The sequence below is a fragment of the Indicator indicator genome, chromosome 14 (assembly GCF_027791375.1).
Source record: "Indicator indicator isolate 239-I01 chromosome 14, UM_Iind_1.1, whole genome shotgun sequence".
Lineage (NCBI taxonomy): Eukaryota > Metazoa > Chordata > Aves > Piciformes > Indicatoridae > Indicator > Indicator indicator.
The window spans coordinates 26,249,905-26,263,188 of NC_072023.1; the positions used below are offsets into that span (position 1 = coordinate 26,249,905).

The 13,284-nt window shown below is 45.8% G+C and overlaps 1 protein-coding gene across 1 annotated transcript in view; it reads left to right on the forward strand.

Annotated features, from left to right (window-relative positions):
• CACNA1C (calcium voltage-gated channel subunit alpha1 C) overlaps nt 1-13,284 on the forward strand; it is a 698,267-nt gene that overhangs the window by 512,920 nt on the left and 172,063 nt on the right. Inside the window, exon 10 of the mRNA XM_054386505.1 lies at nt 8,053-8,143. Coding sequence (XP_054242480.1) covers nt 8,053-8,143 — 91 coding nt within the window. The remainder of the gene's footprint in view (nt 1-8,052; nt 8,144-13,284) is intronic.

Sequence of the window (13,284 nt, forward strand, 5' to 3'; positions counted from 1 at the left end):
CTGTCCAGAATTTGTGCTCTGTCTGTGTTTGTGGAATTGGGCACCCCTTGCCCAGGCATGATCTTCTCTGGAGCTTGAATTGCCACAGTATTAAAGTGAGATTCGTCAACTAGTGTGACAAGAGCATATAATCCACAGAGATAAATGTGCATATTAAAATGACTTCCAGTGCCAAGATGACAGAGGTGTAACAGAAGCAAGATGTGATAGTGGCAGTGATATTGCTGAACTGGGGAAAAAACTCTTGTTCTCCAAGCATGTAAAGCAGAAATTATCTCAGGGCTATGCAGCAGGGTATTTGCTGGTGCCAGTTTTCTGTTTCAGTGCTTGGCTGTCTTTTGGCAATCTGCCATCTAATAGCTCACTGCATGCCCAGGGGGCATTTTGTTGGGGGAGAGACATATGTTAGTGCAAGAGCAGAGCTGGTATCAGTGCTTGATGCCAGTGACATGGAACAGAGGCTCTCAAAGGGTCTTGCACATTTGTCTGTCTAGCCAGTCACAGACTGCAGACCCTGTCCTTGTTTCTGCCTGTGGGGTCTCAGAGCTGGAATTAACATAACATGAAGCATATTTCAGGTTTATTTTGAAGGGAGCTGCCACATAGCTTTTGTTGTTGCTGTAGCTCCTGCAGGTATGCTATGTGATGTGAAATTAGTGTTCAGGTAGTCCAGAAGAAAAAGTCTGCATTCAGAGTTGAGCCACACTGTGGCAAGATGAAAGAAGTGCAAAGGTTTCACTAGCAACCATAAAGTATAAAACCTGCTGAGCCTTTTGGTTTGCACTCTTGAAACCATGAGACACTTGCATACCTTTAAGAAGTTGTTTCCCTTCCCTTTGAAACAATAAATATGAGTTACCTAGAGAATATGTAACTAATGGGAGACTTCATCAACCAATGAGAATTATGGATGTGACAATAATAATAATATAAAAGAGATTCCCATGTAAGCAAAGCCATTATGATTTGTCCCAGGAACAGGTCTGTTGCAACAGGTTGCTTAGAGAAGCTTTGGAAGTGTTCAAGGTCAGGTTGGATTGGACTTTGAACAACCTGATCTAATGACAGATGTCCCTACTCACACAGGATCACAGAATGATTGAGGCTCATCCAGCCCAGCCTGTGACCCAACACCATTACATCAACCAGACCATGGCACTGAGTGCCACATCCAAGCTTGCCTTAAACACCTCCAGGGATGATGACTCCACCACCTCCCTGGGCAGTGCATCCCACTGTCTAATTCCCCTTCCATTAGGAAGTGCTTCCTAACATCAAACCTAAACCTCCCCTGGTGCAGCCTCATGGCAGAAGAGGTGGACTAGATGACTTCTCAAATTTCCTTCCAGCTCAGACCATTCAATGTTTCCATGAAACACACAATATTTGCTATGGGACCTGTCCTGCTGGTGGTGGTGGTGGTTCACTGTATGGGTTTGGTTGAAATGAGCTGTTCACTCTGTATATGTGCTGGAAGGTGTCCAGAGAAGGGCCATGAGGATGATCAGAGGGCTGGAGCTGCTCTGCTATGAGGACAGACTGAGAGAGTTGGGGCTGTTCAGTCTGGAGAAGAGAAGGCTCCAAGGACACCTTCTTGTGGCCTTCCAGTATCTGAAGGGGGCTACAAGAAATCTGGGGAGGGACTTTTGAGGGTGTCAGGGAGTGATAGGACTGGGGGGAATGGAGCAAAACTAGAAATGGGTAGATTCAGATTGGATGTTAAGAAGAAGTTATTCCCCGTGAGGGAGGCGAGACACTGGAACAGGTTGCCCAGGGAGGTGGTGGAAGCTTCATCCCTGGAGGTTTTTAGGGGCAGGCTGGATGTGGCTGTGAGCAATCTCATGTAGTGTGAGGTGTCCCTGTATGATCCTTGAGGTCCCTTCCAACCCTGGCAGTTCTGTGATTCTATGATTCTGTACTCACTGCCCTGTTAGCTGGACTGCTGCTCCTGGGGAGCCAGGCAAAGGCAAGCTGCCTGAAGGCTATGCCTTCACACCCCATTAACAACCTACTGTCACCTTGGTTGGATGAGTGTGGGGACAAAGTTGTTCTCTGCTGTCAAGCAGTCACCTATGTTCACTACCAGTATTTAGTCACTTGGAATAGTAGCTCAGGGTGCTAGGTGAGCAGTGGAATTGTACACACAGGCATAGATCCTGCCTCACCCCTGCTGCCCTTTGGACACTGAAGCACCTTCAGTGCAAAATATGTGGTAGATGGAGATGTAATGGTCTGCCTGAAGGTCAGGAAGCACAGAGGTGGGGTTCTTCTATGTCTGGCACAACCAAGGCCCCTCTTGATCTCTGATTTGGTTATGAGCAGTGGATGTTTTTGAGTCACAGAATCAGCCAAGTTGGAGGAGACCTCCAAGATCATCAAGTCCAACCAATCACCCAACCCTATCTAATCAACTAGACTCATTCAGGTGCCTCATTCAGGCTTTTCTTAAACACCTCTAGGGACATTGACCCCACCACCTCCCTGAGCATTCCATTCCAAAGGGCAATCTCTGTCTGTGAAGAATTTCTTTCTAAGATCAAGCCTAAACTTCCCCCTGCACAGCTTGAGACTGTGGCCTCTTGTTCTGGTGCTGCTTGCCTGGGAGAAGAGACCAACCCCCTCCTGGCTACAACCTCCCTTCAGGTAGTTGTAGACAGCAATGAGGTCTGCCCTGAGCCTCCTCTTCTCCAGGCTAAACACCCCCAGCTCCCTCAGCCTCTCCTCACAGGGCTGTGCTCCAGACCCTTCCCCAGCCTTGGTGCCCTTCTCTGCACACATTCCAGCATCTCAACATCTTTCTGGAACTGAAGAGCCCAGAACTGGACATAGGACTCAAGGTGTGGTCTAACCAGTGCTGAGTACAGGGCAGAATAAGCTGTGGTGACAGGGAGCCACTCCTGTAAGATTGGATAATTCACTGAACTGAATTGGATAATTCACTGATCACACAAGGCACAGAACAGGAGGCACAAGGGTTCCCACTGCTAAGTCCCTTCGTGCCCAGGTGGGAGGAAATCTGCATTTACCTCTTTTTTGAGGAAGTGGCCATTCAGAGGGCACAGTCTGCACATAATGGTCCTAAACAGAACTCTGATTTGGACTAGAGCTGACCACTTAGGAAAAAAAAATCTTTCTTATTAAAGCATTCCTGGGGTGGATTTACCTCCAGCATTCTTGGTTCATGGTTCCAGGAATTAATTAGCTGAACTGCAAAAAAACTGCCTGCCTTGTTTTCTAGACTGGAGCTGGGGTGTGGACATAAGACCAATGCCTCTGAGAACTGAGTCAGATAAGAAAGCCATCTGGGCAGGATTTGGTCTGCTTGCTCTTGTATTCAGCCCCAGTTTATACACAATTCTTCTACAGCATCTTGTGTTTTCAGGCTTTGTTAACTAGCATGAATGAATCTCCCAGCACCTGCACACATGGTTATCCCCTGATATTGAAGGTGATGTGAGGTGCCAGGTAAAGAAAGTGATTGCCCTGCTGAGAGCATACTGCATTGGGGAATATAGACCTAATCTCCTCTCTGTCCTGACCTTTAACTTCTAGGTCATCATTCTTCTAATACCTGACACCATCTTAATACTTTTTATTGTCCTTCACATTTTCCATCAGTGAAGCATAATAAATGCCTGTGAGCTAGTGCCAGCAAGGAGAACCACAGGAGTCTCTTCAGCCCATGTGCCACCACAGCTGCATCCCTCACTTTACATTTGGCTTTCTGCAGCAGTAAGATTAGGGAAGTGTGAAGTACACTCTAAGACATCTCTGTGTGTGCACCTCTGATCTGTGTGGACTGAAGGCCTCTGTGTGCATAGATATGTGTATATATATATATATGTAAAAAATAGGCAGAGGATCTTTGTTAAGTGGTGCCATGAAAAGCCATGAAGCAGGATCAGAGGATGAATGAATAAATTCATCAGAGGATGAATGCCAAATGTAACCTCAAACAGAAATCATGAGGCATAGCCTAGGGGTTTCCTGATTTGGGTAAAGGCAGTGTACATCTGAGGGCTTGATGGAGGTTGTTAATTTCCAGGGCTGGAGAAAGACAGAGAAGTGTGATTACCCCAACAGCTTTCAAAGGAAAACTCCTCTGACAGCTTCAGAGGAAAGCAGCTCTGACAGGTTTGAAAGAGGTTGTAGATACCTGAGCAGTTTAGGAAGAAACCCAAAGAACCTCATTCAAAACCAGGCTAGTCTAGATTCCAACATAAGGGTCAGGAGGAAACCTGGGGACAGATTGCTGCTGCCTGACTTTCTTCAGTCAGACAGTCAAACAAGAGGAGAATTGCCATTGATATCACTGGGAAAAGGATTTGACCTGGAAAGTCAAACAGAGCAGCTTTAGGCTGTCAGAAGCCAGCTATGAAAAGGGGCAGAAATCCTTCGTTATGATATTTCACACTTCCGTCTGCCTTTGTTTTTCATTTTGTACTTTTAATTCACCTGATGAAGTTTTCATGCAGGAGTGGATGTCATGTGTAAGCTGAGTTCCTTGTTTTTTTCTTTTGCCTGTCACTGGCTGCATGTTCTCTATTGATGTCTTGTTCCTGGTACTTGGCACTGACCATCTTGTCTGTGAAAGGAAGCACTCCAGCTGACTTGCCTGATAAGAAGAAAGGAAAGTTTGCTTGGTTTAGTCACTCCACAGAAACCCATGGTAATGTTTCACTGCACTCTCTGTCCACCCTGCCTGTCCCTGTGTGTCTGTGTGTCTGTATGTCTCTGCACAGACTGACATAGAATGTGGCTGTGTGGATTTCTGCATGTGCCTGCCTTGCTGTTCCTATTGCTTGTGCAGTGTCTTCTTCATGCTGCTCTGCAAATCAATGTCTTGCTAATGTCTTTAAAATCGTTTTCCATTTGCAAAGAAGCTCAGAAGTATCTTGCAAGTGCTTTACCTCATCTTCAAAGATGATTTGCAAAATATCAATGTTTTGGGTGTTGTTTTTTTTTTCTGGACTGAAAATTTTAATTACAAACGTTGGGTTTTCTTACAGCTTACTTGAGTGTTTCATGTGCATCAAAATGTGGATTCAGTTGATTCCTTCATTTGTTTTTCCAAATAGACAAGATTATTGAAGCACCTGGGCTTTGTAAAAGGATGGGCACCATCAGGGTACAGTGTTTCATAGCTATGTCAAGAGTGCCAGACAGTCCAGTCTTTCATATGGTCCTAAGAACACAGCACAGTAACTTCAGATTGCCCCAAGATGTATGTTGTAGGCATGTGAGTTGCTGGGATGGGATAAAGCTGGGATGCTATGAGGACAGGCTGAGGGAGCTGGGGGTGTTCAGCCTGGAGAAGAGAAGGCTCCAGGGAGACCTAATAGCAACCTGCCAGTACCTGAAGGGGGCTACAAGAAGGATGGAGAGAAACTGTGTGCAAAGGCCTGCAGGGACAGGACAAGGGACAATGGCTTCAGACTAGAGAAGAGCAGATTTAGATTGGATGTTAGGAACAAGTTCTTTACTATGAGGGTAGTGGAACACTGGAACAGGTTGCCCAAGGAGGAATTTGGGTCCCCATCCCTGGAGATATTGAAGGTGAGGCTGGACAGGGCTCTGGGCAACCTGATCTAGTTGGGGACGTCCCTGCTGACTGCAGAGGGGTTGGCCTAGATGAGCTTTGGAGGTCCCTTCCAACCCAGACCATTCTATGATTCTGTGAAGAGGCACAAATACAGGCTGGGTGCAGAGTGGTTGAGATTAACCCTGAAGAAAAAGACTTGGGGATGCTGAATGGTGAGAAGCTCCCCAGGAGCCATCAGTGTGCTCATGCAGCCCAGAAGGCAAGCTGTATCCTGAGCTGCATCGGGAGGAGTGTGGCCAGCAGGTCAAGAGAGGTGATTCTTCCCCTTTGCTCTGTTCTTGTGAGACTTCATCTTGAATTCTGTGTCCAGTTCTGGTGTTCCCATCCTAAGAAGGACCTGCAACTGTTGGAGCAAGTCCAGAGGAGGGTCACAAAAATGATCCACGAGCTGGAGCACCTCTGCTATGAGGACAGGCTGAGGGAGCTGGGCCTGTTCAGCCTGGAGAGGAGGAGACTCTGGGGGACCTTAGATCTGCCTTCCAACACCTGCAGAGATCCTACATGAAGGCTGCAGAGGGACTTTTCAAAAGGGTGTCTAGAGATAGGATGGTGGGGGAATGGTTTTAAGCTGAGGGAGAGCAGGGTTTGACTGGATCTTTGGAAGAAGTTCTTCAATATGAGGGTGATAAGACTCTGGAATAGGTTGCCTGGAGAGGTTGTGGATGCCCCTCTGGAGGGGTTCAAGGCCAGGCTGGATGAGGCCTTGACCAACCAAGTCTAGTTGAGAGTTGTCCCTGCCCATGGCAAGGAGTTTGGAGTAGATGATCTCTTCAGATCCCTTCCCACTGGAGCCATTCTAGGATTCTATGACATTTCTGTGCCAATAAATTCCAAGCAGGACCTCTTTGGAAGACCCTTCTAATATCTTTTGGGCCTCTAAAAGAAAACCTGGCCCCATGGCCCATTAAACATCTACCAAATTGAAAAGGGGAACCTATTTATTCTACATTGCCTTCTTTTGCATCAAGGGTTCACAGACAGAGATGTTCTTAGTATTGAGTAATGTATCCTTTCAGGCTATTAGAAGCCTCTTTAACAGCTCATGATGCATGCTCTCAAGTGTCATTTGAGATATGTATCCAGCAGCTAATACAGGTCATGTTCTCAAGTTCTACCAGGCAGCTGAGAGCTCTGTGTAACTCCTCTAGAGTTTGGGTTTAAGTATGATGTTTAATTTCTTTTGTGTATTTGGAAAAGGAGGGAGGAAGGAAGAGGACACATACTGGATCCTATCCATTGTCCTAGTTTATGTCCAATGCTTATAAATTAAGGAGTTACTAGAGCTCATATAGGACCTGGGAACAACTGGTGGAATGGAAATGATGGTTATTAGAGATCATATAGGACCTGGGAGCAACTGGTGGAATGGAAATGATGGTTATTAGAGATCATATAGGACCTGGGAACAACTGGTGGAATGGAAATGATGGTTATTAGAGATCATATAGGACCTGGGAGCAACTGGTGGAATGGAAATGATGGTTATTAGAGATCATATAGGACCTGGGAACAACTGGTGGAGGGGAAATGATGGTTATTAGAGCTCATATAGTACCTGGGAGCAACTGGTGGAAGGGAAATGATGGTTTGGGTGTTTGGGTTTTTTTGCAATCTGCAGAAATAAAAAGAAAATATTGAGGTTTGATAAGAGACTGAAATTGTGACAGGTCCTTGAATTCAAATGAGATAGGTTCACACCTAAGGTTCCTTTCATTCCATGTTCATTCCATGATACTTCTGTAAAAGCTAGAAGATCCTGTCCAGCACTTAGCTGACAAGAGCCAACATAAAATCTCTTCCACAGTCCATATTCATTAGCTTTTTTTCTGTTGGTAATACCTGAATGGGTCAGAGAGTCTGAATTCCCCTCTTAGCCCTATAGGTCCAGCTTGTAAGTGCAAGGTTGAAACCCATAAATGATTAGTAAATGAAGCTGGTGCATCAGTGTCATTTCTGTGGTACTTGCTGCCAGGCTAACAGCAGCCATTTGTCTGAAAAATGTCAATCTGGTCATTTTATTTTGTATTCTAGTCACTGCACAAAGAAAAAAGAAGGTTGAGAAGGGGATTGAGGTGGTTTGGGTTGGTGTGAGTAACGGGATGGCTTTTAAGAGTGTTCCACTGAGGGAAACAAAAGCCTCTCGTTGGCTTTGTCAGGTTCTCTAATTTTCAATGATCCTCATTCATAAAATTCTCAGAAACTGACTCTGAAAGAGAGCTTTTTGCCCTTTTTTTTTAGCATTTGAGTGACCTTTGTATATTCCTGAAGTCTACCTGCCCAACCTGTGCAGAGAGGCACTCACTAGGCTTGCTCAGCAAATGGCTTAATCCTCAGGAGCTGCACCTGAGGGTCTTCTCATTAAGTCAGTTCCTTCTCTCATGTGATTTATTACTAGGTGTGCCAGGTTCTAATGGCCAACCCTCTCTTTTTCTTCCCTTTGACTCTTACAGTGAGCATGCCCACCAGTGAGACCGAGTCCGTGAACACAGACAACGTTCCTGGAGCAGATATGGAAGGCGAAAACTGCGGTGCTAGGCTAGCGTGAGTACATCTGCACAGATCTGTGTGTGCCGGGGGATTCAGCTGCCTGCCTGGGAGCCAGGGCCAATGTCAGGGGGTTTAAGGGCAAGAAAACCCCACAGTGGGTGAAAGGAGAGAGTGTGGATCTATTGATCCCAGTTCTTACCTTGACTGCAATGTAAACTCATCCTGGATGCTCAAGGGGAGTCTCTGGGTTTACATAGATGTAAATAAAGCACAGAATGCCCAGGATAATCCTGGAATTGTCAGGGTTGGAAGGGACCTCAAGGATCATCTAGTTCCAACCCCACTGCCATGGGCAGGGACACCTCACACTACAGCAGGCTGCCCAGAGCTGCATCCAGCCTGACCTTAAAACTTTCCAGGGATGAGGCTTCCACCATCTCCCTAGGCAACCTGTTCCAGTGTCTCACCTCCCTCATGGGGAAGAAATTCTTCCTAACCTCTAATCTAAATCTCCCTCTAGCCTAGATCCATTCCCCCCCAGTCCTATCACTACCTGAAACCCTGAAAAGTCCTTCCCCAGCTTTGTTGCAGCCCCTTTCAGATCCTGGAAGGCCACAAGAAGGTCTCCTCAGAGCCTTCTCTTCTGCAGACTGAACAACCCCAACTCTCTCAGTCTGTCCTCATAGGAGAGGTGCTCCAGCAGGGTTAGTTCTGCTTAGTAGTTAAAAGAAGAACTGATGGATAACAGAGTTCTTGTTTTAAAGTCCCTCTTTGGTGAGAGAGAATCAAATCTGATCTGTGTAGAGCAAAGAGCAGAAATGACTGGGCTCCTTTGATTTCTCTAACAGTTACAATGTCTTGTAATAGAAATACATGGATGATAACTCCCATCCTGCAGCCTACATTGCAGCCTTCACATGGTGAGCACAGTACTGGAGTGACAAAGTACATCAGTTTGAAGAGAGTAATGCCTCCTTGAAATGGCACCTCTGGAGTTAATGGAGATGCACAGGAGTGTGTGAGATAGCACTTATAGAATACTATATTCTATAGCAGGTATTTGAACATCACAGAGAGCAAGGATAGGCAAGAGGAGTCCATTCCTTTTGCATGCCTTGAACAAGAAGAGATTTTATGCTGTGGGGGAATATGGCAGTCCCTCCAAATTTCCTCTGAAAATGGGCTAAGCATAGCAGTGCTACAGATTCTGCCATGCTGGAGTATTTTGATGCTCTGTGCTACCCTTGGTCACACCTTCAGTGTTGATCAAGTGCTCATCATAAGTATACAATAAATGCTCTGTTTGGTCAGCCCTGTGGTCCAGCTGTCCCAGTGTTCAGGTCCTTACAGTGCGGGGAGGGCAAGTGTGTAAACCTGACTGTTTCCTACTTTCCAGTCCCATTTTACTGCTCCCAAATTCATGCTTATGTGATTAGAAATGTCAGAGGGCACTCTGCTTTTTGCCTTCAGTGGCCACATTGTCCATGGGTTTATCTGAGCCCACTAAGGCTGTCTGCCTTCATGATATTCTGTGGCAAGAAGCTGCAGAAGTTCACTACCTGCTGTGTAGACAACTACTTTCTTCTGTCTGTTTTAAGCTCACCTACTACTACTTTCAGTCAGCCTCTTCTCCTTCTAACACTGGGAGCTTTGGTGATCAGCAGTTCCACATTCAGCCTATCTATTGCTTTTATGACTTTGAAACCTCAGTTGTATCTCACACACACTCCCTTGGCCCTCTCCTCTGCAAAGTGAAGAGGGGGAGATCTTATCTGCATTACAAAGGAGGATATGTGGAATATGGTGTAGATTCAATCTGCTATCCTGTAAGTGTCAGCCAGGGACTTACAAACCCCAGGAGAAATTGTCCCTTCACCTGCCTGCTATTGCCTGCCTGCTGGTTCTTTTGGTTTAGATGATAAACTCCTCTCTCAAGAAACCAGCCTAGGTCTGTTTGCAGCTCTGAGGCAGTTGTAGCTCTTGCTTTAGCACCTCACCAAGTTGCTTGTGCTCTTGTCACATTACAGGAAGCAGCAGCTGGATGTGTGACCACTTCTTCCAGCTGGATCCAGTTTGGAGAACCATCTCTATTCTGTAGTTCTGCTTCCTGAAACAATGGGTCCCCTGGTGCTATACAGTGCCACCAACAATGGCAACTCTTACTACAAAGTTGCATATATTTTTAATGCTCCAGCTTGCATTCATTTAATGTCCTTAATCCCAAAGGATCCTAAAGCACTTTAAGAAGTGTAAAAGCAGGGATTGTTTCCACAGTGTTAGAGTTCAGCCACCTTCAGGGTAAAATGTGACAAGGATTTCAAGCCCAAGTGCACAAGTGTATGAGGAGATGTATGAAGGATAACTTGGTCTGCACTAAAACTGCTCTAGGAATTTTGGCAAGCAGAATGTAATTATCTTAGCTGGAATGTGGCCAGGAGAGCTGAAGTTAAACCCAGTTCTAAACATAATCATGACTTGGAATGGAGTTTACTTAAAATAGCCCAGTGTGCCCACAGGAGAATGGCAGTGCTGTGGTCAGGCACCACAGAGCCAGAGAATCAAAGAATGTTAGAGGTTGGAAGGGACCTCCAGAGATCATCCAGTCCAACCCCCCTGCCAAAGCAGGATCACCCAGGGCAGTCTGCACAGGAATGCATCCAGGTGGGGTTGGAAAGTCTCCAGAGAAGGAGACTCCACAACCTCTCTGGGCAGCCTGCTCCAGGGCTCTGTCACCCTCACTGTGAAGAAGTTTCTGTCATGTTGAGGTGAAAGCTTCTCTGTTCAAGCTTGTAGCTGCTGTTCCTTGTCTTATTGCTGTGCACCACCCAAAAGAGACTGGACAAGAGAGTTCTTTCAGCAGTAGATGCAGTAAGTGCACATAATGGAGCATGATCAGTGAATCATCACATACTGGTGCCTGATAATGGACTAGTTACAGTGCTTGATGCTCCCTAGCAGCTGCTGCTCCAGTTCTCAAACTACCAGTCCAGGACAAATAATAAGATTTAGATGCTCATGAAGTTCTCAAGACTAAACCCAAAACTTGCTCACTGAGCTCATTACCTTCTCTGGGAGTATTCTGAGCACAGGCTCACAGGATGTCAGGGGTTGGAAGGGGCCTCTGCAGATCTTCGAGTCCAACCTCCCTGCCAGAGCAGGACCATAGAATCCAGCACAGGTCACACAGGAACACATCCATACAGGGCTGGAAAGGCTCCAGAGAAGGAGACTCCACAACCTCTCTGGGTAGCCTCTTCCAGTGCTCTGGGACCCTCACAGTAAAGAAGTTCCTACTGTCACTGTGGTCCTGGCATGAGGAGAAGGGATGGCTACATCCAGCACATTGCAGAGAAGAAGACACAGGAGAATGGCAGTTGAACAGAGCTTCATTTCTTCTTCCAGTGTTGTAGATGTTACATAAAACAGGGCCCTTAGTCTCCCCAGAGTAGGACATGTAAGATGCAGGGAGATAAAGAGTTTCCTTGCTGGCTGATGCATGGTAGGGGGAATTGAAGTCTGTTACTGAGAAGGGTTTTTCTTACCCCTTACCCAAGGACAGTTGAGATCCTCAAGGCCTCATTCAGATTGCTTTTCATCTCTCAGAGATGGACAGGCTCCTTCATCCAGGAACACTAATGGCTGTATCATTGTACTTTAAATTCTGGAGTGAAGTACCAATTTTGCCAGTGCTTCATGCTTCTCTAACATGTTCAGACTTGTAGAGATGCAAATTCCTTATCTATGGAGAAATTCAGAGGTGTCTTTGGTTCTGAGGCTTGGAATACTTCCTGGTTTGTTCTGCTGCTACACCACACACTTGGGCATATTTCTCATTTTCAAGAAGTATAAAGTCTTCTTCTCACTGAGCCATCATTAAAACCCTCCAGAGGCCAATATTCCTCCTGGAATATATAAAATGTAAGCAGGATTTTTTTTTTTAATTATTCTTTTCTTCTGTTGGAGCCTGACTAAGAGACTCAGAATTTTGCCCAGTGTTCAAGAACAGAGATAATTCATGCGGGAAGTCAGCTGAGTTTGTCCAATAATTTCCTCATCCAGTAGTAGTGACTTTGATTGAGAATTATACTTAATGTCATCCTGTACTACTATAGTTGAAGATTAGGTCCAGAGTTCTGAGCAATCTTCTGGGTTTTACTTCTAAGCTGAAATGGTTGGACAACTCTTTTGGTTGATTGTTGATCACAGGATCTTAGGGGTTGGAAGGGACCTCTGGAGATCTCCAAGTCCAACGCCCCTGCCAGAGCAGGACCATAGCATAGTCACACAGGAACACATCCAGACAGGACTGGAAAGGATCCAGAGATGGAGATTCCTCATCCTCTCTGGGCAGCCTGTTCCAGTGCTCTGGGACCCTCACAGTAAAGTTGAAGATGAGTCTTCATTTTTACCCCCTTGCTAGAATCACTTAAGGGCCATGATTCCCACCTTGCCTTTTCCTATAGGGCAGAGACTGCACTGGGCAAGCTGTAACAATGCATAACTGAAGCAGCAGGAAGATTTTAAGTCAAATGTAATATATTTCTTTATTTAGTGACATCAGGCTGCTAAGGCATTAAACTACCCAAGCAGCAACACCATGGCTGAGCTTGACATCATGATAAAAGAAAAACAGTACTTAAGGGACTGAAAGATGAAAGCATTTTTATTGGAGATGACTTAGAATTACTAGCTGTTCCTTCTGTTCCTACTAAAAGGCTGTACAGCTTTGAAAGGCTGTGTCTGTGAATGACAGAAAGATCTCCTTGAGAAGCTGGGCTCAAGCATGCCTCTTGGAAAAGGAGATCTTCCCTGACAGCCTTTCTTAGCTCCACAGAGACATGCTATGTGAGATCAGGAGACTACCTCTCAAACACAAGCAATCTCCTACTGATCAATGGTCTCAAAGAAGCTTTTGTTTCTCTAGTATCCATACTATAGATACATAGAAACTGCCTTCATAGAATCATAGAATTATAAAACCTCCAGGGATGAGGCTTCCACCACCTCCCTGGGCAACCTGTGCCAGTGTCTCACCACCCTCATGGGGAAGAATTTCTTCCTAACATCCAATCTGAATCTCCCCATTTCTAGTTTTGCTCCATTCCCCCCAGTCCTATCACTCCCTGACACCCTCAAAAGTCCCTCCCCAGATTTCTTGGAGCCCCCTTCAGATCCTAGAAGGCCACAAGAAGGTG